The 27321-nt window shown below is 41.8% G+C and overlaps 2 protein-coding genes across 4 annotated transcripts; one reads left to right on the forward strand and one right to left on the reverse strand.

The window, feature by feature from the left end:
- Nucleotides 1-1980: 1980 nt before the first annotated feature.
- On the reverse strand, nucleotides 1981-17175 carry snx1a (sorting nexin 1a). 3 transcript variants are annotated; one of them, XM_080760807.1, is made up of 16 exons: nucleotides 16994-17175; nucleotides 13584-14540; nucleotides 12977-13505; nucleotides 11908-12041; nucleotides 11249-11315; nucleotides 10957-11000; nucleotides 10107-10248; nucleotides 9156-9234; nucleotides 8654-8729; nucleotides 7890-8003; nucleotides 7323-7416; nucleotides 7009-7214; nucleotides 6206-6349; nucleotides 5770-5850; nucleotides 5519-5590; nucleotides 1981-4676 (listed from the first exon to the last, which is right to left on the reverse strand). In XM_080760807.1, the coding sequence occupies exons 1-16, from the start codon at nucleotides 17114-17116 to the stop codon at nucleotides 4626-4628; spliced, it is 2913 nt and encodes a 970-aa protein (XP_080616933.1). In that variant the 5' UTR covers nucleotides 17117-17175; the 3' UTR covers nucleotides 1981-4625. The 3 variants fall into 3 exon arrangements, with proteins under 3 accessions (XP_080616933.1, XP_080616932.1, XP_080616934.1); XM_080760806.1 differs by having other exon boundaries at nucleotides 12977-14540; XM_080760808.1 differs by lacking the exon at nucleotides 16994-17175 and adding an exon at nucleotides 16618-16746 and having other exon boundaries at nucleotides 12977-14540.
- sv2 (synaptic vesicle glycoprotein 2) lies at nucleotides 16024-27321 on the forward strand. Its single transcript, XM_080760809.1, has 14 exons — nucleotides 16024-16075; nucleotides 18780-18890; nucleotides 19861-19959; nucleotides 20239-20400; nucleotides 21011-21173; nucleotides 21381-21502; nucleotides 21993-22156; nucleotides 22463-22543; nucleotides 22882-22959; nucleotides 23254-23342; nucleotides 23683-23813; nucleotides 24730-24825; nucleotides 25226-25385; nucleotides 25892-27321. The coding sequence occupies exons 2-14, from the start codon at nucleotides 18794-18796 to the stop codon at nucleotides 26073-26075; spliced, it is 1626 nt and encodes a 541-aa protein (XP_080616935.1). The 5' UTR covers nucleotides 16024-16075; nucleotides 18780-18793; the 3' UTR covers nucleotides 26076-27321.

Here is a 27321-nt window from a genome sequence, read left to right on the forward strand (position 1 = left end):
GCAGGCTACTGTAGGTGTGTATGTGATGGAACTCTGGGTGGATATGTTCACTTGTAGCAGATTCTTGTTAGGGGTCTTAATAATGATCAAGATAATGAAAAATGTACACTCGTAGCTGCCAATGCCAAAAGTTTTAATGTGAACACAGAGATGAGACCAACGTTTCGGACAGTTACAGGTGCAACAGTTAAACTAAGGAAGCGATTTAAATTGTATTACATTTATTTTAGTTTTTAATTATTATATTTCTTGCCGTTATACAAGACAAACATGTCTCTCTATTTTCTTTCTTTCCTAGTAAACTAGATCAATTTGGCTTGTAAAGTATTCAATAGGCCTATAGGCCCTTAAAAAAAGAGGGAAAGAAAACTGCAAAAAAGGGAACTGTCTGCACTTCACCTAAATGCAGACACACAATAAATGCAAATACTATGGCGCCCTCTAATGGGTGAAATAAGAATCAACTTCAACTATCTCATCACATTTACACCAGGTATAAAGGACTAAAAGGAATGGGTGAAAATATGCATAAAATATAATGTGTAAACTATACAAGGCACAAGAATGCTACTGTGATATTAACATGATCACATAGTGTGGGCACTTTAAGGTGGAGAAGAGTGGGCACTATAGGGAAATCTGCATGCTTCCCAGTCTTCACAAAAATATGGTGCCCCAATTTCCCTAGTGAACATCTTTCCTGTATTCGATATGAATATCAAAAGAAAATGTACAGTAACTGGAAAAGTGTCCTCAGTGGAATCTATGACGTAGCTATGACGTATGATGGTTTCTCCCTGTTCGGATATCACAGTGTCTTACAATTTTAGTTAAATGTTTCAAAAGTATTTACACTACAGGTGAAAAGAACTGCATGGAGGTACTGGTAGGCCTGTCAAAATAATGCATCACAGAGAGGTAGCCTAGACTTCCTTGGCCTAGACAGCATGTTAGTGCTGATCAGGTAATCTAAAATGGGGGTCCGATCCAGTTTGCAGCAGGGGCCCATTTTACAAAAAAATGCCAACATACAACCGCAAATTGGAAATGCATGTTGAGTGGCCTCTATCTATAGCACAAATGCACTTTCACTTCTGCTCATGTAGTGGACACTACAAATGTTGAATGTTGCACCAATTTATGCCGTTTCTCCCCACAGCTTCCTTGGGTCCTGAATGATGGATGCGACCCACGTCTTACGTCATGGCTAGGCAACCCAGCCTGGTGGAGATATGCGCTCCATGTGGAGACGTGATGCTGTCACTGTGGATTTATCTAATTCCATAACTTTGACCTCCGAGGAGACGGCCTCAGAGATGAGGACTTCAGGATGGACCAATGGGCGAAAACCAAATCACACCTGTGTAAACGGAGCGGTGCAGGCTGTCTGCAACCCCAATTAGCTGACTGCTCAGTGTGAATGGCCCTGCTGTTCAACAGTGTGACCCGAATCCGACCCCAATTATCTACAGGGGTCAATAGGTCATGCTACAGACATTCCATATTCCAAACAGACAGACCTACACACACAGCGGTTAGCGCCGCTCAAACACCACCTGATGTCACCAGCTCCAAACAGCTTCTTCCACATAGGCTGCATATAGTTATTAGGCTGCATACATTTGGATCACTGATTGCTCCTTTAACTGGGAGGTCATTATAACGTAGCAAAACAAACAGTTTACATTGTCATGTAGACAGAAGATAGGCTATCTGACGATTGTTAGCTTTGTCTACAGAGTTTACAAGTAGGCCTACACAAGATATGGGGAAATGGATTGGTTTATATAAAATCCACCACACAAAACTAAATAAGTCAGGCATTCCACCCCAGCTCAATTTGTTTTGGGTTAAGAACAGCTAAACATTTAACTAAAACTAAAATTGAACATGCTGATGTTCTTTGAACAGTGACAAGGGCAACGCTATCCTCAGCCCCACAAATTAAAACCATGATAATTACACATATCCAGCCACAACTATTGAAAATGTGTTTAATTTTTTAGATTGTAGAAAAGAAAAAAAAAACATTTTGTGCAAAGAAATGTCAAAAATTAGTAATGTTTTAGTCATGACAAACAGTAACAGTGTAGCATCATTGCAACACAGCAGAAAATGAACGTGAAGCAGGAATTAAAGCTTGAATCTGTGATTCCAAACAACCCGAATAACATCCCACCACAGATCTGTGAACTAGCTGGGCCATAGTTTTGTCGTCGATTTAAAAACAGACAGGCATTTGGGAAACATGGTTATCAGAATTTCCAGAGGCATTTCACCAAAACACATTTCTGGTACAGTAAATGCACAAATCATAAAGCTTTTCTCAAAATGACAAGAACCCTTCCTTATTCCATGTAGTTTTAAATACAGCTCATGGGAAATCATAATAGATACTTCTGGGAGCTGATGAGCATAACCCTATTGGAAAATCTTTGTTGGATGTTCACTAACGCTAAGAGAGAAAAAAAGAAAAGCGCTCAGATGTCTATGAGTGAAATGCCCCATTAATCCCTGTGCCAAAGAGTACATTTCTAGACAGTTTTAACTGACACACTGCCAGGAACACATAAGCAGTTCAACTATAGGGTTCTCCCAACACATTTAAATTTACATCACGGGGTGAAGAAAACAGCATTCAGAATTAAAAAGGCACAGACTCATGTGGTTCTATGTGTCATCATTTGCACAACAGAAATCAATCATACTTAAAAACATAATACCCAAAATAGGTTGACCTAGAATGCCACACAAAGCTGTAGCTGGGGGGCTTACAATTAGAACAGTTCAGCCTAAAATCCCCAGTAGTGGACCTTATACCAAGAGAAATGGTACAATCCATTACTGCCCTACAAAGCCACAGAGCAGTAACTGCATGAGAACTAAAATTCAGCGGGAAAAATGTATCTCCTGTCCTACCAAACTTACTGCTGGAGCAGCATTTGTTGTTTAGTACTGAGAATATATATATATGCATAATGGATGTGAAATGTAAACACACTCGTGACCTTTGAAAGACAAAACATAGTTACTACCGTCTGCCTTTGTAGGGAAGGGTACTCTATACCAATATACATGTATGACACTTTTCATCCACGCTCCCTTCCCCTCAGCATTGGCAGTTTTTTTTTTTTTTTACTGTAAAAGAGAAGTACAACTAGTGCTTATAAAATTGTCTAGTGGAAGTGCATTTTGTTTCCTCTCCTTTTCCTCTTATCAAATCCCTTTAAATCACCAAGAGGCAATAGAATAAGTTGAATATATTCAGTTGAATATAAAATTGGCCACTTCCTTCATCTGGGTCCCCATAAACATTGAGAGGACGCCTGGTACACCTGGCATTAATGCACCCCTCCTATCCTGATGGCATGCAGAGATTATTAAACTGCATTACATTTACACATGGCTTTAAAATAAAATGGCTCCCCAGTATACATGCAGAGTATACATTTCACAATTCTGTATGACATGGAAACGTCTGTCTCAGAGGTGACCTGTGGATTCTTATTCATCGATACATTGGCTGCCGTTTTAGCATGCTAAAATTCCAGGATCAGAAAGGCTATAGCTTTCATTAACTTGAAATGTCTGTAGATGGACCGATGACATCCTCTGCAGGTGACATGATTGAGCTATCCACAGCCCGCCTCAGAGTCAGAATAAGTATAATGAAATGGCACCGTCTTAATTGTGAGCACGAGCAGTGGCTGATAAATTATAATATAAATTATAATTATAACAAGATCGCCCCAAAACACGCTCGCACTGGGTCAAATCCGTCGACCTCGGAACAGTCGTCACCAGGTATACCTAACTCAGTAAACTATGTCTAAACTTAACCTCATTAAACTATGCCTAAGCCTAATCTTATTTCTAACCTTATTCTCAGTAAAACAAATACAAGAATACAAGAACCGGGGGGAGGGGGTGTTTTGGGGGAGAAAAATAAATGTGGGCGAGCGTGTTTTGGGCATTCCGGTTAACATTGAAAACCTAACTATTTCTTTCAATATGTGCTTCCTGTGTGGATCCATGAACACATTTAAATGTGCCGTTTATGGTGGTTTGTAGATTTAGTGAGTTTACAGAGTGATCAGCCAGATGATTAACAGGTGGGACAGGGGCATACAGAATAGATTCATATGGTCCATATCTACTAAGACAGCAGCCTGGTGTAAACAGTTAAACAATGCTGATGTCAGAAATCTGATTTACAACAAATCATGAAAACATCCTGAGAACAACTCTCTTTCTCTTATCCCTTGTGGAAATTTGTGGAATCATTCACTACACCTTGACTTTGTGTGTGTGTATGTGTTTTCTCTATATGAATATTTCTCTGTCTTTTTTTTTTTAATCTAATAAGAAAATATTTGTGATTAAATGAAAAATATACAATTAATACAATAGAATACAGAGCTGTATGTTAAAGGTGATTATATAGTATATATAAAAGAAAACAGGTTGATTGTATTACGTCTCCCTTTTACAACGCGCACACACAAATAATCCTTGGTTTGAAGGCAGAGAGGTAAAGTGTAGAAGAAGTGACAGCTTCTCAGGAGAAGACGAGACAGCTCCTCCTGTGGTTCAGGAGAATTAGAGACGTGACGCTACAGGAGAGATCAGGCAATGGCTTTGGCTTCTGGTAAGAAAGCCTCCCAGTACTTCATCAGCTAAAAGGAGACAGGAAAAAGGGAGATAAACAAAAATAAAAAACATTTAATTTATCCAGATCTAAAAAAAAAAAGAGATCAATTGGGCCTAAAAAAAAGAACATAAAGTACTACAAAGAAATCCATAGACCCCTGCCAATTGGTTTTTTTTAAGGTTAGTTGACCTGCCTTTGGTGCATGCCGCAATGCCGTTCCTAGATGTCACCAGATACCAAGTTTGGTCAAATAGCCGATCTTTAAGCTCAAAACACATCAACGTGTTGAGCTTTAAGACGAGACCTTTTCAGTGCACAACGTCGTCGACAAACGAGTATAGATCAGGCTTAGACCTCTCGAAGATATGTGCATATTTGTGCCGTGTATGTATATGGGTATTCACACCAAGGACGTGTATAGCGTTCGCTATACATAATATACTCCTCATCTCTGCGCAAAACAAAACTGTCAGAGGGTCAGTGAGAGCGACTGCATCTCAGTTGTCCTTCTAATGGACTTTGAATGGCTGTCAATGTTTTATCGTTCATAAAATCGCTGTAGTTTTTAACAACATTCATTGTCATCGTTATCATACTCACTGTGTACTGTGAACGGCGCTTAGCATGTGACAAAATAGCAACCATATTGTTTGAGAATTTTTTTAATATGGCACACACCTTGCACTATATAATGCAGAAAATATGCATATAGCATACCGTTATAATAATCAAAAGCCTAATGGTCTACAAATCTACTGTAACCCGGGGATCGAAACAGACCTCCCAGGACACTCTAACCACAAGGCCACTGAGCTGGTGCTACATTCTTGTACATTGGATTATTCATTTCAATAAACAGAAACTCACCTGTTGCTGAGACTGAAGCAAAGCTTCTAAGTATTTAATGATCTGTCTTTTGAAGTCTCTCGCCTTCTCTTTCTGCAACACAAAAGACAAGTCATCACACACTGAATGCATGAGAAACATTGTGGACCCATTAACTAAATGATCAAGAACTAATTATGACTAATTCCTTAATAATGTTTTAATTGTTTGCTGCATTGTAAAATCCATGCATTCACCCATAAACGTTTGTAAAGCATTACAATTAATCTTACCTCAAAGCGAAGCACCTCTTTGCGTACAGTTGCAGATATTCTGTCAAAGTCTCTCTCATACTGAGTCACCTTACCCTCCCACTGGAACAGAAAACACACTTTAATTAATTGATTGTATTTGTTCATTGTTGAAAAATATTAAGAATTTCTCAACTCTACTAAAGACATGAAGAAAGAAATAGCCAAATTTGTCTGTCTTCAGGAACACTTACAAAAAACAGGGAGTTCTATTTAAAAAGGCATTCATTTGACCCAACCCAACCCATGCCGTGACAATCATCCTACATAAAAATTGCAATCGGTTGCAGTTTTTAAAACATTTCTCAGTCAAAACACCCTGGCGTTTCTACCCAACCGTACCCTTAAGACATTTTAACTACCAGTTAAGAATAACCAATTAACTACGCATGTGAGCAGCATGAGAGTTGCGTCATACATCTGAGATCTCCTCCTTGGCTTGCTGTAGTTTATCAGGTTTGTTGGCCCAAAGCAGCTTGGCCTCAGTCTCCCTTTTCTTCTGAAGCATGGTCTGGGCGTCCTGCCAGCGCTGCCATGCCTTCATCCTGTTGTCAAACGAACCCTGGGGGATACGTACACAATATACTATACGTTACTGTACGCAGTGTACGGTAGCGGTTGACCCTCCCCATATCGCTCAGATTTCATGAATCCTATCCAACACAGTACAGTATCTTGCACCATATACAGAGTCGGGCAGTAATGTACTACACAACTACCGGTACATAAACAGGTTTTGGACACTCTACCAACCTTTGATTATATAGCATGTCACCAAATATATATGTACTGCAACCTAACAATATTTTAAGACTGATCTGGTAGTCAATATGTACAGTATATCTACATAATATGATCCTAGATCCTATATTCCAAGACGGACATCAATATATTTTTCATAGTATTAGTAGAATTTTATAGGGCAAAATAGACGTTAAATATAGGACACACAAAAGAGGTCCCAAGCCTGGAAATGAACCGCGGACACTTAAGCCATAAATGGCTGTGCCACAATGGTTATATTATTCTAAATCACAACAACACAACACAACAAATCATACGATCCTATCCTACAGTACACAGTAAAATCCTCAGTGTTCATTTATCCATGTGTAACTCTGAAAGTGTACAAACGTAAATACATTTAATTCACCCTTATGCACACTCTCAGAATGAAATGAACAAACACGGTGTACCACATCATTGTGTTGCCGTGCGTACCCTGACAACTCCCAGCAAGCGGATGTAGTCTGCGAGCATCTCAGCGAGGCAGAAGGAGTCGTTAGCAGCTTGGTCCTGGTGGATCTGTTCCATCTTGTCTTCCACCTCGGCCAGCTGGGACAGCGCCCGAGACAGAGCCGTGTTGTCCTCTGAACTGCCCAACATCGCTACACTCTTAGCAAACCCTGCCGTGTTCAGACACAGCTCTGGACAGGAGGCACGGAAACAAACACAAGGTGTGAGTACAAACTATGCTGCCACTAACGCTCGGGTCCAATGAACGATGAAGGCGACAGTAAAGGGGTGTGACCAACCTTTTCTGTGGCCAACCAGAGAGTCGACCACTCCATGGAGCTTCCTGAACTGCTGGTCAGCAGACTCCACCTCCTGTAGTTTCTCCTCAAACCACTGCAGAACAAAATAGCACCATTATCAGCGGTGTATTGTTACTCGTCACTGATAAGAATTATCCTACCATGACATGATAAATCTATTTGTCTAATAAGGGACTGGTTTGATCTGGTAGGAGGAAAACCAGCAATATTTGGTATCTCTGAAAACTTTAGGGTTTTGAAAGAAGTTGTGAATTTATGCAATGACATGTATGCTAAGCTAGCCTGCACACCCCACTAATAACTAGCTATACATGATGTTAACCAGTGTTGGCATGCAGCATGGTGCAGTCAGCCACAGTTCCTCAAACATGAATGATAGTTTGAAATTAAAAGCAGAACTTGTGGTTTGGGGCAGACAAAAGTGAATTCCACTACGCTAGACCTCCGGAACGGAACATGGTGGTGACAGTGACAAACCCTACAGAGCCAGCTCAAAATGACAGACAGAGGTGTCGAACTACAACATGGTAGATCTACTTTACTCACCACATCTGACTCGTTCATCTTAATGGTCATCTTACTGACAGCATCCGATGCCCTGGTGATCATCTTCATGAAACCTGCACCACTCAGAGCCTGAGTGTTCACCGCCCTGGGTAACTGCACACACAAATAATATATACCATACACAAACATATATACATTATATAATATACAAACACACACACACACACACACACACACTTAACTAAACTATAAAAAAGGATGTCTTTAAGGATCATATTAACAATCAACAGTATTTCAATATGTTCCACATACTGTGTATGATACTTGTCTACTGAAAGGCCTGATGACAGGTTCAGTTAAGACTGTAATGTGGGCCTTTCTGTGTGGAGTTTGCATGTTCTCCCCGTGTCCCCTAGGGTAGGTACCCTCACAAAAAACATGCAGTAATCCTGGTCTCTAAACTGCCTCCCCCTGGCCGGCCGGGGCGCCTGATGGAGGGGAAAGGAACTGGTTGGAATAACGTGTTCCTTCCACGCGCTATACGTCCAACCAGGGAAACTCCCCCCTGTCAGGTGTAAAGGAGCAACTTGGACACTCAAGCATGAAGGAAGCATGAGTTAAGTCCGTTGCTCTCCCCAGGTTGGCGGAGGGTGTGTAGAGCCCAGGATCACAGTAGATGATTGACACAGGGGTGAAAAATGGGTTACAAAATCGTGGGATAAAAAATATTATAAAAAAATAAAATAAAGACTGTAATGTATGTACATTAGGGATCTAGCAATGTAACAAAAACGTAAACGTACATCATCTTTCTCCAGGAACTCCCTGACATCAGGATCCTGGATGAGGGAGGGGTGACACACCACCCTCTGGAGGTACCTGACAGAGGAGACGTCAAAAACAAATTAATCGACAAAACAAAGAGCTCCCTCGCATTGAGGGGAAACACTGTTCATTGAAGCATTTTTATTCCCAGTAATGTAGGATACACTGAGGTTGCTTTTGGTCAAAGGTGCAAGAACCAGGATAATAAACAATTTACAAGGCAAACGACAATGTGCAAGTGGCAGTATCAATGTGCAAATTACAGTGTGCAAGATAGGGACAGGAAATATATGTCAATATGTGGCGCATATGTTAGTGCAACATATATTTGCACAGTTCAACAGTGCTATGCATGTGGTAGGACGAGAAAGGGACTATACCAGCCAGTTTGGTGTTCCTGTTGCCCAGGGCAGGAGTTGGAATCACTGGTCTAATATTTAAACTGTTCCCAATGTCATTACTTCATCTCCTTCACATTACCTCTCCAACGCAGCTCTTCGTCTCTCAACAAACTCTGCAGATGAAGGATCCTCCTTTCCAACCTTCAGCTTGGTCATTCCTGTCCAAAACGACATTTGATCTCAGACCAACCCATCGTAGAAAATGTTTTCGATATTGTCTTTTAATGTCAACCACATTGAGCTTCAATGTATGAAATGTGCAGTGTAAATAAAATTGACGAACTCTTCAAATTGATTTCAAGCTAAAAGCTTGAAAACAACCTCATAGATCATGGGTTTTCAACAGGTGGTCCGTGGACCACTGGTGGTCCGTGGAGGTATTACATGTGGTCCCTGACCATGCATTTAGTAATGTAGGATTTGTTTTAAATGTTCTTTCCACTAGTTGAGAAACCGTGAACTGAATGACCTAGTGACCTATGATGAGTCCATCCATGTAGTCATTTACTGACAACTTGGAGTTCAAGAAATTCAACAGAAAAAGGCAGTTAGAATCTCAAGAAGGGGGAAGTGCACCGGATTGTCTGGTTGAGTCATTATTATTAGGACATTTTACCAGTAGTAGTCAACGGTTGGGATGTATACACATGGGACACATAGCAAGGGTTAACTTACAAAAGCATTAATCTTAGCCCATATCCCCACCCAACACAACAGTGGTCCCCAGGTTGATTCTAAGTCAGGGTGGTGGTCCCTGGTTCACAATCAGTTGAAAACCCCTGTCATAGATCAACACAATATATAGATCCAAATGGATCTACGGTATATATAGATTAGATATAGTGAAGCTTTGTATAGATCTATACTAATCTACACACACACACACACACACACACACACACACACACACACACACACACACACACACGAGCGTGTGCGTGTGTGTTGTGACTGCTGATGTACATTATGAAGACATTCCATGGTGTCTGAATGCTAGTCTCCCGACCAGGTTAAAATCGACTCCACTTACCCAGAACACTCTTCTCTGGTGGGGGAGGGACAATGAAGCCGTTTGCCGCGTGTTTTTCAGATAGTTTCTCATAGAGACCCAGGAAGTCACTGAAACGCCTCCTCACTGTGAAAGACTTGTTCCTGAACATGGGCAGCGTGGTCTGGAGATACAGACAATCCAAACATGGTTACAGATTCACTCCCAAATATGAACCGTTCCCCATTAGACTTCATGCCAAAACCCTGACCATGACTCTTGCTGTCGTTAAACCAAAGCGATGATCCTGAAGCTTATTTGCAGGTGGTGCATCTGGCTTTGTCGGGCGTCTATGCGAACATAACTGGCCTGTGTTCAGGAGGGAGGGAAGCTGGGCGGGGAGGGTGATAATTGCCACTGCATGTAATCCTACAGGCTGGGGTGTCAGCAGGGAGTGTTGGGCAGGAGGAGTAGGACGAACGCCCTATATCCTCCCGGTGGGAGCTCGTCACTGGCAGGTGTTTCAGTAGGATACGACAGTAGTGACAAGACAACACAGAAATATGTGGGGCGAGGAATTAATTGGCATAACTAAATTGGGGAAAAAAGGGTGGTAAAAAATAATTGGCCACTCTAAATATTTTGGGGAAAAAACGTTTTCAGTGTATGCATGTACAGGTATGTCAGTTCAAAATAACAGACCACTGACATGCGCTGTGTAAAGTGTTTTATAAGCACTATGCTGGAGTTTCCTGGTCTGACAGAACTAGGGCTGTGTTTTTCTGAGAGTAACACGTTACTGTGAATCCTAACCATATCTGGGTTAACCCGCAGGATAAATAATGGTAGCTTGCATATAAAGTTAAATGCTGTTGACAAGACAGAGTCCTACCTGTGTAGAGACTTTGTAACCCATGTAGGCGTTCATACCATCCCCTGAAATAAACACCACACAGTTGCTGAGACCACAGTAACACTCTAGTTTGTATCATATTTGATGAAAATGCATGTATAACTTTTTCTTTAATGAATAGAAATGTGAATTTGTCAAATATATTGTTAGTCACAAACAACAAACAATGAAACAATAATAAGCTATTCTGTATTGCAACATTGATGAGTGAAGATTGGGTCATACATAAAACAGCATTTGTAGAATATCTAATAATACAGACGGTTCTTACCTATTTTTTCAGGGTTGGTGATAGAGATGTTGGTCTCAAATTTATCTTCCGGTTCATCCTCTTCCAGCTGAAGAATTAGCAAAGAAAATGATTATAATTCCCAATTTTATGCAGGTTGGCAGCAAGATCGACAGACTGAATTAATTAAAGAGTAATGTCTGATTTTCACGTCCTCTTCACAATACGATGACAGGTTCAAAGTTGCAGTCATTTTTGTATTGTCTCTATTATAATAATGTACATCGGCACAGTCACTATATTTTATTATTTGTGATTATTTGTGGATAACTGTTGGATTTAACAGTAATGCTGTTGATTAAACTGACTTGATAATGTTTCTCAACTTACACCTGACTAAAATACCTTCAGCCAATAAGAGCCAGATGACTAGTCAAGTATTTGACTATGGGGGTGGTCAGCTGTACAAATAATTAATAGTATGATTCTGTTAGTAATAGGTATGTGACTCTGTGTTGTTTATTTGGAACAAGGTTCTTATATAACGAAATCTATGCTGACCCTAAGCGTGACCCATGGGAGGACAGCCTTGGGCAGCACTGCAGTGATGTCAGACTTTGTTCTCTATATAATGTAATGTAGTACAACAGAGTAAAATAATAATAGAGTGGAATATAATACATTAAAACTGAATGGAATACCTCCTCCAGAGTGGCAGGGAGAGGTGTAGACAGGCTTGTAGCAGCAGACAGGGAGGGGACAGACACAGAGGGTTTGGTTGTCTCCTTCTTTCTGTCATTCCTGGGACTGTCCAGAGACAACTCCACTGTAGCTTCTGTTGAACAAACACGACAACACCGGAATACGTTTCAATATCTTTTTCTATATTGTTCATTAAAACACCTATAGAACGTTATATTTCCCAGCATTGGCATGCAGCAACGGCATTTCCCCCACAATGACAGGGGAGGTTTTAAACTCGTGACCTTGTGAGTTGTGAGCGGGTCAGATTGCAACATGATGGAACAACACATTTATCCCTTAATCAGATGATAAAACATCTTGTGACTCATGCTGGTCTGATCCCACTACAACTGTCTCTCTCCTACACCGTCTCCCTCTCAGATTTCCTGTTTCCCTCCTACACAGTATTTCTCAGCTTTCCTGTTTGTCTCTCCTACTCACATCCTTATCTACTGTTCTACTGTCCGTCTCTCTAACATTGACTGCCTCTTGGCTTTCCTACCACCTGTCTCTCCTATCATCTCCCTCTCAACTTCTCAAGCCAAATTCCAATACCCCAAATCTCAGCCACTCGCTCACTGACACATATGACCTACCGACATATGTGACCATCTTGTGGACAAACTACAATGGTTTACGTTCAGACACTGATGCTATGTGACGTCTACACGACTGTCACATATTTTATCAGGTCACCAATTTCACCATAACACCAACATGCTGCAGTGACCGAGTGTAAGTGAGCGAGTGGCCGAGTCTGTCTCTACTACATCGTCTGTCTTCTTCAAAGATTTCCCACTGTCAGTCTCACCTAGAGACCAAGCTTCCTGTCTTTGTCTCCTATACCGTCTCCCTCTCAGATTTACTAACATTTGTCTCGTAAACCATCTCCTACTGTGTCTCTCCTACACCATCTCCCTCAATGGTTTCCTACTGTCCATCTCTCCTGCACATGTCCCTCTCAGCTGTCCATACATGTCAGTCTCTCCTACACCATGTCTGCATGCATGCTGCTAGGGACCTTACCAGAAAATATGTCTGCGTCTTCTTCAGAATGAACCCCATTCGTTTTGGAGGTGACATCACTGCTGGTGTTGACGACGCTGGTCACTGTGGCAACGGCTTCTTCGGTGAAGATGTCAGTTGGCTCGTCACTCAGGGGTCCAGCCCCTAAATGACCACTGCCGCCAAGTTTGGTTGAGACTAGTTTGTCCCTGTGCTCGTGCTCGACACTGTTGGCAAAACCAACAGTCTTCTTCATGGGACCCGTATTAGTGGCCCTGAGCGGTTCACTGAATAGGTCCTCATCTGGTTCACCAAAGAGGCTCTTCTGTGGGTATTTGGCGGACTTGGCTAGCAATGGTGCTGTGAACAGGTCACTGGGCTCATCTTCGAACAGATCGATCGGTGTCTGAATGGCAGTTTTTTTCACTTCTGTGACTGTGGGCTGGGCCGCGATGATCTCACTAACAGGAACAAGCGGAGGCAGTGTTGTGTCATTGGTGGGTGAATCGCTGATGATGTCCAATAGCGGAGCACTGGAAGGTTCTTTCACCTCCTCGTCCAATAGCGAAGCACTGACTGGTTCTTTCACCTCTTCGTCAAATAGCAGAGCATTGGAAGGTGCTTTCACCTCTTCGTCCAATAGCGGAGCATTGGAAGGTGCCGTCACCTCTTCGTCCAATAGCGGAGCATTGGAAGGTGCGGTCACCTCTTCGTCCAATAGCGGAGCACTGGAAGGTGCTTTCACCTCCTCCTCCAATAGCGGAGCACTGATAGGTTCTTTCACCTCTTCGTCCAATAGCGGAAAACTGTCCAATAGAGGAGCGCTGGAAGGTTCTTTCACATCCTCGTCCAATAGCGGAACACTGTCCAATAGAGGAGCGCTGGAAGATTCTTTCAGCTCCTCATCCAATAGCTGCGCACTGATAGGTTCTTTCACCTCTTCGTCCAATATCGGTGCACTGTCCAATAGAGCGCTGGAAGGTTCTTTCACCTCCTGGTCCAATAGCGGAGCACTGTCCAATAGAGGAGCGCTGGAAGGTTCTTTCACCTCCTGGTCCAATAGCGGAGCACTGGAAGGTGCTTTTACTTCCTCATCCAATATCGGAGCATCGGAAGGTTCTTCTACTTCCTGGTCAACGACACTTCCTGGTGTGTCATCAGTGACGGTGCCTGCAAATGGAACATCAGCTGCATGTGCTGTTGGGTCAACAGTAACTTCCTCAGCGTCTACTAGTGTCTCCTCTCCTGTAGCGTCAATTTCATTTCCCAACAGATCAACAAAGTCATCCGACGGCTCATCTGAAGCCACTTCGGTCACTGCTGCAACTTTCTCTTCTGCTGTGGAACTTTCCATTATGGGAATGGCATCACTTGGAGAATCCGCCTCACTGCTCATCAGGTCGAAGAAATCATCCGAGGGTTCGCTGGTGGCCTCACTGGCTGCTGGCTCGTTAGCCGACAGGCTGCTGCCAAGGTCGCTCAGTGGATCGTTAGGCGACTCAGGGGAAATGGTGAGGTCAGGTGGACTGGTTATGAAGTGGTCCGTTGGCAGCGCAGTGTCCATTGTGATCAGTGGAGATTCAATCTACGGAGTAAGGAAAAATCATAATTGTGTGAAGTGAGGGGCACCCACTGTATTTATATCGGCCAGACGGCCACATGACATCTTACGTTGAAATGTAGTGTCCTAAACAAACATTAAAGTCCATAGACTTGGCCTGCAAACAAATGACATAATTGCACTAAGCAAACATTAAAGTGTTTTCCAACCATGGACTTGGTTAGAAAACAAATTACATCATAAGTCCTCTAAACAAACAATAAAAATCCCAGAATTGGCTGCCTGCCATATGGCGTAATCTTCAAAAGCCACATAAAATGAAGGAATATTCATTCGCCTTCTGAGTCCTGATAGTGGAGTGGTTAAGCCTTCTGCTTCCAGAATAATAATAATAATCTTTCAAAATGTATACAAAATTAAATATAGGTAACTCTCTAAAAAAAAGGCCCAGACTGCTGGCCTAGCGGTCCAGCACCTAGGTTCAATGTTGCCTGACAGTTTCAAGTCCCAATCCTGACGGCCTTTGCTGCATGTCACTCTCCATATCTCTATCTCGCCATTTCCTGTACTATCTTAGTTTAAACCTATACAAAGCTCCCCCCCCCAAAAAAAGAGGAAAAAATAAAATAATAAAGTACTCCGATTCCGAAAAGTAAACAACATTCACTTCATTCCTTGTGTGTTGGTTATTCTGACTGTTATTATTTATATTTAAAACTTTCTGCATCTGGACAAGAGAGCTTGCTCCCAGTATGCAGTCCCCTGCATGATTATATAATATATATATATATATATATATATATATATATATATATATATATATATATATATATATATATATATATATATATATATATAAAAATAAATTAATGGCATGTTGTGTAATGTGAAGGAGGCAGACGCAGAGAGAATCCACCAATAGATATCAGTCGCTCCGTTTCAAAACATCCCCATAAGATACCGTAAATCCGTTACTGCTGACTAATCAGTTCCACAGAGTACAGAAACCAAAGACAGCAACTTTCCAATCTAGGCTCTGAACTTTTCATTGTCAGCCAGAAGTCAAACATCCGGGTTCTGACCATGTGACCACATCTGAGACTCACATGACGATGGGAGGTTCAGCTCTGCAAAAGTACTTTTGCCTTTGGCTGTATTTAAGATGAATATTTGTTATAATGTGTGATTGTTGTGTGCACCTTTTAAACTTTGGCAATATATTTATATATATTTGGCAAAATAAAATAAAAATAACAAAACTTGAACTCGAATGTCCCTGCACTGTATGATGCACAAGTCAAGGTGCTTCAAAATACTGTGTGCTTAATGGTTATATGCTTTACAAAACATATTCAGCTACAACTCAGATACTTTTAAAACTATGACTGTTTAACCTTTGTAAATATATGAGCTATAACACTGTCACTCTTACTTTTATATTATGGGGAACATTCTGAGAGTAAAATCCAGCCTCACAATCATCAACAACTTATTGGTGATCATTGTCTGAGCTTGTCGGAGCTTAGCTTGTGTCAACAAAATCAGACCCAAAGGTTAAGGTAAATTACAAAGGCACTTAACACACTCAGCCAAAATATGTCACTGACAAAACTACACACAAACTGATTTTCTGCTTTCAACCTAGACTTGATCCGTAAAGTTCAAACGTTGATACTAATGCTAGATTTGGTGAAAATGCATTTGGTGAAGGTCAGATTTTAGGAAAATGCCAAGGCTGGCATGGAACAGTAAAAGACAAAATCAAATCAATCACCACACCACACCGTTACACCGAGTAGGAAGTAACGTTAGTGTTAGTCTTACCTGGCTAGGTAAAAGACCAAACCGAATGACAACAACAACACGCCTGACTTCTCCAACAGCACAACATGAAGACTGGATTTTGATCAGTCAGTGAAGACTTACTTTCATTAGCGTAATCATAATGCAAAACGATAAAATAAAACAAAGTCAGAGAGCGAAAAAGTTAGCTACATATAAACCACAATCACTTGCACAGATTTGTTCAATGAACGTTAGAAGTTATACAATGAATTGGCAATTGTTCGCTACGTGTTAGAATTCAAAAGGATCGTATTACCTGGGCCGTGTTAGTAGTGTCTCGTGAAAATAACGTTTACAACTTAGCGAACATTTCCCCACTATAAAAGTGTCTTGTTAGCTTAACTGCTATAGTAGCTACTAAAGTTAGCTCGCTTGGTAGTACGTTTAGCCTACAATAAATGCCACGGATGAGTTAGTGACGTCACAAACAACCGGCGTAGCCGATAGTGTCGCGTGACCATTTTGCTAAAAACAGTCGCTCTAAAGCACTTCCGCTAGAGGACGGTTGGCTGTGACGTCACGACTCCATCCATGGCATCTTTATTCTTGGTCTAGCACAGCCAGGTTGCCCAGGAAGTTGGCAGTAAATCAATCAACATGCAATAATCGATAAGGTTCAAAGTGACACGCACTGCACTTGTGAAAAGGTCGTCTTCGTCTGCATCGTCGTCGCTGAGGCCAACTCCTTCGGACTCCACTTCTTGGTCCTCGGAGTCGGGGAAAGGAGGTGGACTGCGCTCCGAACTGGTCGCCATCTTCAAAATCTTTTAAAACAAAAACACCCACCAGTTCAGTTCAGTTTGTTCACACACACTTCCCTGTGCTTACAGTGTGACAGCACAGTGGGTAACCTATCGAATTATGTGACTTCAGACAGTCAAGTGGGGGGGGAATTGCACATTGTTAAAAAACGTTTTTATTGAATGCTTCTATTCTAATCTGTGGGAAATCCAATAAACAAAGAAAAATGTGCTTTGAAGACAAGTCCAATACATTTATATTTTAAGTATTATTACAAATAATACAGGACGCATCAAATAAATAGCCATAATAAAAATACAATGACAATGAAATCTGGGATGAAAAACATTAGGATAGACTGTTTTGCAATCTCCAGATTAGTGTTTCAAAATATGATTGTTTGTTTTGTTTTGAGGGGTTTCCGAGGCTACTACTATGGCTCGATGGCGATTTGTGCAGATGATGTAGCCTGGCTCCAGCCTAGCCCCTCTCGGAACCCCCTGGGTCAGCCCAATCCGAACCGAACCGGGCTGACCCGTAGGGTCCCTGGTCATGCTAAGATTTTCCAATGCGATTGTTGGAACGCGGATATACACAAACTCATCGTTTAGTCCATCTGCGCGGAATTAGGACGCTTTTTATTGTGTTTGTTTACGGATGTGCGAACTATAAGTACCTTACATACCTCTGATAAAATCTCCTGTGTCGCGGAAGCCGTTAAGTATTTTTAATCCATGTTTGATTAAAAATGTCGCTTTGATTTCTTCTTGTTTATTTACCGTTTATTGTACCGCCTCTCGATGTGCGGTTGGCTTTGCGGGCTATGTCCCTGCCTCTGATCTGCTCCGTCATAGCTGTAGCACCACTAGCTAGCCAGATAGGCGGTACAATGAGGTGTCAATAAACAAGGTAGGAAGAAGCGACATTTTTAATCAATCATGGATTAAAAATACTTAACGGCTTCCGCGACACAGGAGATGTGTCGGTATGGTATGTAAGGTACTTATAGTTCGCACATTCGTAAGTCAATACATGAATAAACATGGTAAAAGCGCGCAGAAGTCCGTCTCATGGCGTGTTTACATTGTATTTGTTTGTGCGTAACTGGCGACAGCCCAGCGTGAAGCAGGACCCAATGCAGTAAAGTCATAAAAGTGTCAGAAACTTTACTACATTCGGGTTCTGCTTGCGGGGCTAGCTCCAGCCCTGAATGTGAAACGAAATGAAAATTCAGACTGAGTGTCAGGCTACAGATGATGCGTTTGCCTTGATTTGAGAGAGTCACCGAATTCGACAGGTTACCAGTTTCCGTGTAGTACTTGTTACGCTCCATGGGCCGCGCCGCGAAGACTGAGCTCAGGTGTAACAAAATACAACTACAATCAGTGATACTATGTAGAATTTAACTCAGATTTTGGACTCGAGTGAGTCCACCGCCAAGTAGAATTGTATCGACAAATACAGTGTCTTTGATTGATTGTATGCGGGCTAAACGTACTTCCTGTTGCTGTTTTTAGTTTTCGTAACAGTGGTTTTGGGGATCGGGACCGTTTTTAGCCAAGTCAGCCCAGCTGTTTCATTCATTTTGGTTTATACAGACCGGTATTTGTGTGTGACGGGATGGCGGTATTGGCTGTTGCACAGATACTTGTGACCAATCAAATCCTGTGACTCCAGATAGTGCACATTCGATGTCTCGTCGCTCGCAGTCCGGTGATGCTGAGGCACGCGAGCCGCTTCTCGTCGACGATGATGACACGAATCCATCAGACCTAGACTCAGATGAAGGTAGTGATGATCTCTAATGTTGTTGTGATCATTGATGTTTTTCAAATTGCTGTCAGAAAAGTCCCACAGAGTCATACCTGACAGTGGGGCTTAGGTTCAGTATTTTGGTTATAACGAAAATACACAATATTATGGCTATTATGAATATGAATATGAATATGAATATTAATATATCTGTATACTTAGGAGAGGGGAGGTATAATTCCAAATTGTGATAATTAAGTTATTTGACCTGATGTATGTTATGGTTATTTCAAGGAGAGAGGTCGGTTATCTAATCTTCCCTCCACCCTCAGAGCAGAGAAGCCCAGTGTCCAATCCACCCAAATGTCATTTACTGATAATTTAACTGCCACTTCTTCAGCATGCATGAGACTGGTAACCATGAGCCTGGCTGTATTACAAGGAAAGCAGAATAGGAATACTGTGTCTATATTGTGATGAGACTAGATAGCATCAGACATTTTAGATCATATTGTGCTATGGCATATATTAAAGTGTTAACTTTTCTTGGTTTTAAAGGCTGAACTATTTGCCTTTACCCTTCCTTTATTGCCTTTATTTATCAAAAATGAATTGTGTAAAACTGTAAACATTTTGTGAAAGAAACAATAGTCATCCCCACAATATTGTCACAATATCAATATGAGGGTATTATTGTTATTTTTGCAATATTATCACCTAGCACTCAGAATCTGGGGGAGATTACCCAGCCCTAGGCTTGACCTTGCATTATTGATGCAGTATAGCTCCTACCTTTCCTTTAAATATGTAATAGGCCTAACATTGTTTGTTTGTGTGTGTGTGTGTGTGTGTGTGTGTGTGTGTGTGTGTGTGTGTGTGTGTGTGTGTGTGTGTGTGTGTGTGTGTGTGTGTGTGTGTGTGTGTGTGTGTGTGTGTGCGTGTGTGTGTGTGTGTGTGTGTGTGTGTGCGTGTGTGTGTGTGTGTGTGTGCGTCCACTTCATACTAGGCGAAACCATTTTTGATAGAAGCACAGTAAGCCACACCTGTGATGCTGAAGGGAGTGCACAGAGGAAGTTAACATATGAGGAAGCCGTTGAAGAAGCAGGTGAGTTAACCCGATTCTACAAATGCCTTCTAAAACAGTAGTTCTCACACTTTAATTTTTTATTTTTTATGTTAAAAAAGAACATATGTTTAAGCTCGCATATCTGCCATTTTTGAATACCCAACGCAAAAATCTAAAATGGCACGGGTGCTTTCTCGGTTTAGATGTGTTAGATGTGTTTGAATGATCTGAAGTCTGTATAAAAAAAACCTCATCATCAATCTCAGCTTATCCAGAACTAAAACAAGGTCATCAGCTAAATGTCTACCTTGTCCCCAGGTTTTGGGTTGTTCCATGTGTTGCTGTTGCTGGCCTGTGGTTGGGCCAACGCCAGCGATGCAGTGGAAATACTGTGTGTCTCCTTCCTCCTTCCTACTGCCAGATGTGACCTCCTCCTCAGCTCCTCTGACATGGGCCTGCTGACCGCCAGCATCTTCCTTGGTTAGTATGAACTTGTACAAATAGCTCTTTACTAGGTCGACGTTTCGGTCGTTAGACCGATGGTTCCCAAAGTGGGGTCCGGGGAGTTCCAGGGGTCCTTGAGGGAGGTTCAGGGGATCCCCAGCTAAATGATAGTTTGTATATTTGTACATTTGTACACTCTAAGAGTTAAATTAACATTGATTTTACAATATAAATTGGGGGTCCCAGAGATAGAAATGCCATTAAATGGAGGTCCGTAGACTAATACATGTCATGTTGAAATTAAACGGGTTGAGAATCACTGCTAGAGCCATGAAAATCTTCTCTCATGACCTTTCCTTGACGTGAAAAAGTTTGGGAACCAATCAGGACGGACAGGACATTGTCAGGACAGACAGGGCATTGTCTCAGTCTGTCCTGATGAAGGTCTTATGACCGAAACGTTGACCGAATAAAGAGCTACATTTTTCCAGACAGTGTGACAGTGTTCTTTGATATTATTACCAAGATACAATCAGATAGGACTTTTCTGTTTGTATGTATGAGTATGTATGACCTGTAGAAGGTATTCTTTCACACTCAGTAGGCTTCCCGCATAACCTCTCGGGTATGATGATGTCATCTATAGGGATGATGGTGGGAGGTTACCTGTGGGGTTACCTGGCTGACCAGAGGGGACGCCGCAGAGTCCTGCTGGTGTCTCTGACTATCAATGGGGTGTTTGGAGGACTGGCCAGTCTGGCTCCGCAGTTCTGGCTCTTCCTGCTTCTGAGATTCATCAGCGGTGTCGGGTGAGAAGCACCACACTCTACAACTGTACTTTGGATTGAAAGACTGACCTGTAACACTGAATGGTCAAGTTAAATCCTGCCTCCAGCAAGTGTTGGGTTGGGACGTCCCTGATATATACACAATTAAACAGCTCAACATGGATGGTGTAACAAAAGAAATCCAAGGCCTTTAACAAGTACTTGAATTTTTTTATACCTTACCTGTAGAGTTGGCGGTTCAATTCCCGTCATCTTCTCGTACTTCTCGGAGTTCCTGCCACGGCTGAGGAGAGGATCCATGATCAGTGCACTGGCCACCTTCTGGATGGCAGGAAACATCCTGGCTGCAGGTTTGTCTGTCTCTCTGCACCAGGAAACACCTCTGGGCACATGTATGGGTGTCGTTAAGACCGCAAAAGAAATGTCTTAGTTGAAAGATAACCTTCATTCATGCCCATGCTTTGCGTGCTAACAGCACTCTTTCACTCTTTCAGATCAAGGCCCCTTGAGATACAGCATCTCATTATCAATGGGGACCCATAAAACATGAACAAGATGCATAGAAACATACAGTACACAGATACATTATACACAGATAGCTTGCTGCTAACCCTCTTCCATCCACCCTACCAACCACCACATCATCATCTGTTAAACAACAGAGGAAAGAAGGGCACAGTGCAAATACATCAGTGTATGTCATTGCTGGTACTTGACAGTTTTGAAGCAGCGACTGATGACGGATGAAATAGATCTAAGAGATAGAGGAAGATTATTGCAATCAGATGGGGCTTTGTAGCAGAAGTAAGCTTTCTGTGGGTCTTGGTCCGGTCTCTCCAGGCCTGGCGTGGTTGGTCATTCCCAGGACGTGGGTCCACTTTCCCCTGTGGGGTCTGGACTTCCAGAGCTGGAGGTTGTTTGTGGTTCTCTGCTCCATTCCCAGCCTCTCCTCAGCTCTCGTCTTCAGACTCCTGCTACCAGAGAGCCCAAAGTTTCTCATGGAGGTAGGAAACATGAAAGTGCTTTATATTACATTACATTGTGTTATATTATTTACATTAGCTATATATATATAAATAAAAAATATTAATTTGGTGGTAATTGGCACGATAAAGTTTTTAGAAGGCACAGATTTAGAAGGCATTTGTAGGATCGGCCTCGGGTCTTAATGGGGAATGGGTTATAACATAAGAATAATTGGTAATCAATTAAGAAAGATTAGTAGGAAATTAGTAGTAGTAGGAATACAGTTGTTTTTGTGACAGACGTACAGTAGAAGCAACTTCATGATGAGTTGTTGTGTCTGTCAGGCTGGTCGGGAGAAAGAAGCGGTCCATGTGTTCAGCATAATGTTTGCTGTGAACCACTGGGGCCAACACAAGACATTCCCAGTAAGGATCTCATTCTGTTTAACCATACTATTTAACCTTAATCCACTGTACAAATAAATGTTCACAAATGTTAAAATGAAAAACATGTAGGTTTTCTGGAGCTGTAAAGACCCAATCCATTATGTCCTGCGAACATTTGAAGTATTAACAGTACATATCATATATATATTTTACCAGTTCATTCACAGAAATAAGTCGATTGGGCATGGCTCACACCTCTGAAAATAGCATTTGATCAACAGTGGCGACCATGTTTAAAATAAAGGCTGCTGGGCATAAAATATCATTTCAGGAGGTCCATGCTGGTTCTTCAGTTCTCATCTCTTGGTGTTTCACAGATCTTTGGTCTGCGTACCAGTTCCCCTGCTGCTAGAGATACAGGACAGAGGCACGGACCCATAGGCCTTTGTAAAAAGGTAATAGCACATATAAAGTGCATACAGTACCTTTACTGTGCATCCATACGATTTCAAGAGGCATGTTAATGCAAAGAGACGAAAACAGAAACAAGGAACTGATAGTCTAAATAGTGTAAATGAAGCTGTGTGCTACAGTACTTTGCAAAAAGAGTTACAGTATGGTCTTTAGTCAGTAGCAGTTGCTGTAAAGTTGAGTTCATGTTACGCTCAGTTACGTTGCGTTGCATTTTGTGACGTGGTCCTTGAAGATGATATGTTTTATAATGTGGGTGTTTGTGTTTACTGCTTTAGATACTGGGACCAATCAGAGAGCTGTTTAGAGGACAGCTGAGGACCAGAAGCATCTCCCTGGTGATCATCTTCTACTGCATCTCCTTTGGGTAAGTCAAGAAGACAAGCACACCGCTGGGAAGGAAAGGTTTCACATTTTCAACGCATGCAGGAGGAGAAATGCATGTCTTGTTTACCATATGGCTACTGGATTCTCTCTCCTTAGAAATGTATGATTTCTACTTCTGGTTATGTTTCCTGTGATTGGGGCATTTAGTCCTGGCTTGTTTTCTTTCTGAGACTGACTTCCTCCTGCTGCACTGTAATGTTCTTTGTATCTTTAACTTTGATTTATATTTAACATAAATCAATGCTCTCCCGTGTATGTCTGTATGGGGTGCGCACGCTTTTCAGACTTCTTTTTGCGTGTGTTCGTGCGTGTGTGCGTAGGTACTATGGTCTGTGGATGTGGTTTCCGGAGTTGTTTAAGAGAGCAGAGGATGGAGGTTCTCCTTGCTCCAACATGTCTCGGTCCTCCTCCCTCAACAACCACACCGGCTGCTACCCTGTTAAAACAGCAGGTAGCCTTCTGCCCCACTCACCTTATACTTTAGGACTCGACAAACAATCTATTGCACCTGTTATTTAGGATTCTTAAACTCTCTATATACTTCACTGGGGTTTGGCTTTGTACTCTGTTTCCACCTCTACACCAAATCTCTTTGCCAACAATAACCGATCTACAAGCTCACAACGGGTCATATGTTCCCTCCAGAATAAAGATGCTAGGGTTCAATATGCTGGAGTTTGAGAATATGTTGTGACGCTCTGGGTACACCAGAGGGCGCAATATCATTCCCTCAACAGTACAAGGAACAGCCTTGAAATACAGGTTGTCACCCAGGATTATCACCTCGGGCATGACTGCATCAATTACGCCGGATCTCAGTTGGATAACCTTCCTTTAATTAAATAAAGAAATTAGAACTGTCAAGAAGGAAGGGCCTCTGCAAACAAATCAGTATTCACACTGGTACACAGTATTTCCCTCAACAGCACAGGGAGGGAGTCGGCAGCAGAACATAGTAAGAATACAGCAGGTGTTGCTGACGGCCACTCTCACCATTACACAGCCATTCTGTGAACTGTAAAAACTAAAGGTCACTGTTTTTGGCACTTTCTTCTAAGACATGAATTCTAATTCAAGCCATCCACAGCAACCATGTTTGGATGGCTGAGTTTCATTCATGTTTGACATGATGCATTCCTTCAACTGTGAGGTTACTAGATGCGTTGGCACTTTAGCTAACACCCCCCCCCCCCACCTAAAGGCAAACAAAGGCTTGATAATTATTCTAATATCCTGTATTGATATTGACATGGTATTTTAGTACAATAATGATGATGATGATAATAGCATGGATGTGTACAGCAGCTTAGGAACTATGGATTTATAATCTAAATCCTCTAAATGTTTGATGTGTGTTCTGTTGTCAGTCTATATGGAGGGATTTGTAACAGCAGCCTCCAACCTCCCAGGAAACATCTTCACCATTATAATGATGGACAGCATAGGAGGCAAGACACTGCTCTGTAAGTAAATGGAGTTAATAATCTGATAATACTATCGAGTTAGAACTGTCTCTAATATGAGCAGAATAATCTTGAAATAAAATAATAGAATTTGGTCAGAATTGAATGAAAGGATAGCCCCTTGAGATGCAGCATCTCATTTTAGAGGGGGGTCCCCAAAAAATCGAGTTATCCAAACTATCTGATTCAAAGATGTGTGGAGCATGTACATTTAAAGTTACTATCGTGTGTGTGTGTGTGTGTGTGTGTGTGTGTGTGTGTGTGTGTGTGTGTGTGTGTGTGTGTGTGTGTGTGTGTGTGTGTGTGTGTGTGTGTGTGTGTGTGTGTGTGTGTGTGTGTGTGTGTGTGTGTGTGTGTGTGTGTGTGCGTGCGTGCGTGCGTGCGTGTGTGCTTGTGATAGTCTGCAGTCTGCTGATGTCCAGTGTGAGTGTGTTTCTCATTTACATGGTCCAGACTAAAGGCCAGAGTCTGGTCCTGTCCTGTGTGTTCAGTGGAGTCTCTGTCATCGCCTGGAACGCACTGGATGTCATAGGAACAGAGCTTTACCCCACACAGCTAAGGTAAACGATAGCTGTATTGATTTTATTTTTTATTCTGCTGTAGAGAGAAACAAGGCATAAATAGAGAGGCGTGGACACGCAAGGTGTCATCTTTTTCTTTTCCTTTCGCCGGTTCCCTTCAGGGGGTCGCCAAAGCGAATCATCTGCCTCCATCTCACCCTGTCCCCTGTCTCCTCTTCAACTAACTTCATGTCCTCTTTCACTACATACCTCCAAGCCAAATCTCCTCTTTTCCTGTTTTCCTCCTGCCTGGCAGTTCCAAGTTTCCAACCTCGGCATTCGTCTACACACATACTCATTGTCCCGCCTCTGTACATGTCCAAGCCATCTCAGTCTAGCCTCTCTGACTTTATCTCCAAAACATCTAACGCGCGCTGTCCCTCTGATGTACTCGTTCCTGATCCTATCCATCCTTGTTACTCCCAGAAGAGAACCTCAACATTTTAGTCTCTGCATGTGCATTAACGTCTAATAAACTACTCACACATGTCATCGGTCTTTTTCAGGTCCTCTGCTCTTGGCTTCTTCACAGGAGTTGGCCGCATAGCCGCTATCATGGGAAACATGGTCTTTGGGAAGCTGGTGGACACGAGCTGTGCTGTCCCAATCCTGTTGGTGTCTGCTCTGCTTCTGGTTGGAGGTCTGGCCGCTCGACTGCTGCCACAGACCAAACACACAGAACTCAGCTGATTCATCCATTTTCATATCAGTTTGGTGGCACATGTTGTTCAGTAAGCCTTGTTGTCATGGAAACACTGCTACCAGTGTATCCATATAGGGATGAATGATGTTTGGATCCTGAACAAAGTGTTCAGAATGTATGTTGGAATGGAAACTCATCATCTACCTTTTAGCTTTGAGATTTCAATTCTGTGCCTTGTTTTATATATTTTCTAATGTCCACTAGTTCTGTCTCATGAAAAGACCAAATCAAATTTCTAGATAAGTTTAGTAGTCTAGATAAATGTATTTTGAATGAGCTGTTTATACTTGGTGCCTATAGGGATGATGGTGGGAGGTTACCTGTGGGATTACCTGGCTGACCAGAGGAGGCGCCGCAGAGTATATATATTTCCTAAGGAAAAGTGAATATTCCATCTTCCAGTTACTGTATTTTTTAAGCCAGTGACACTTGATGCTCGCCAACTGAAACACCTGGACAATTCCTAAATGGTTAGATCGACATTCCACAAGAGATCGTGTTTACAGGTAAACACGATATGTTATGATAATATATGGTATGATATGATATGATATGATATGGTCACATTTCAGACTCAACATACTTAACACATTGTGCCCTTTTAATCTTTCAAAATGGCGACCCAGGGTGCCCACTTTTTAGACCCACTTTTTGACATTTTTAAAGAAAAAAACCAAAACGTCTTGGGCACAAAATGTGTTAATAAAGGCTTTTGGGCTATTTAACAAATCGTAGGATGATTGAGTGATGTAAAGACAGTGTAGAGTTCTGAGAATTGGTGTAATGTGTTGCCAAGGGGGGGAAAAGGCACATGGAATTCAGGCAGGACAACTCTGCTACACACATCAAGTACATGTCTGCTTTGATTAGATAAATTGTTATTTAACAAAGCTGCAACGTATCGTGTGGAGTTACTGTACCTAACCCTAGGGATCTCTTCTGTTAAACCTTAACATTCTCCCATTCATTAGAATACAAAATAAAAAACTATATCTTACCATAATTATTCAGACGACATCATAGCTCTGTCATCAAGTAGCCTTTATGGTGCCATAGAGCGTAGATTCACTGGGTCAATATGCAAACATGTTCTGTGGCGATATTTCCTTCAACTAAATAAACACAAAACAAATGCCAAGCAAGCCAAAAATTAAGTTCTTATCTTATTACTCCACGGTAACTCAGGTTTACAGAGAGTAAATGGTTTTATATATTATTAAGCCAACAACAATT

Source organism: Protomyctophum bolini (genome assembly GCF_963924005.1).
Source record: "Protomyctophum bolini genome assembly, chromosome: 4".
Taxonomy (NCBI): Eukaryota; Metazoa; Chordata; class Actinopteri; order Myctophiformes; family Myctophidae; genus Protomyctophum; species Protomyctophum bolini.

What these genes read in the sequence shown, in the direction of transcription:
- snx1a (XM_080760806.1), bottom strand. Translation starts at nt 17,116, where the DNA reads ATGGCGACCAGTTCGGAGCGCAGTCCACCTCCTTTCCCCGACTCCGAG. An exon ending in AGATGAACGAGTCAGATGTG is followed by an intron (nt 7,417 to 7,889) that starts GTGAGTAAAGTA and finishes TTTGTTCTGCAG; the next exon opens with TGGTTTGAGGAGAAACTACA. An exon ending in TCTGGTTGGCCACAGAAAAG is followed by an intron (nt 7,215 to 7,322) that starts GTTGGTCACACC and finishes CCTCCTGTCCAG; the next exon opens with AGCTGTGTCTGAACACGGCA.
- sv2 (XM_080760809.1), top strand. Translation starts at nt 18,794, where the DNA reads ATGTCTCGTCGCTCGCAGTCCGGTGATGCTGAGGCACGCGAGCCGCTT. An exon ending in AGGAAACATCCTGGCTGCAG is followed by an intron (nt 21,503 to 21,992) that starts GTTTGTCTGTCT and finishes CGGTCTCTCCAG; the next exon opens with GCCTGGCGTGGTTGGTCATT. An exon ending in GCCCAAAGTTTCTCATGGAG is followed by an intron (nt 22,157 to 22,462) that starts GTAGGAAACATG and finishes TGTGTCTGTCAG; the next exon opens with GCTGGTCGGGAGAAAGAAGC.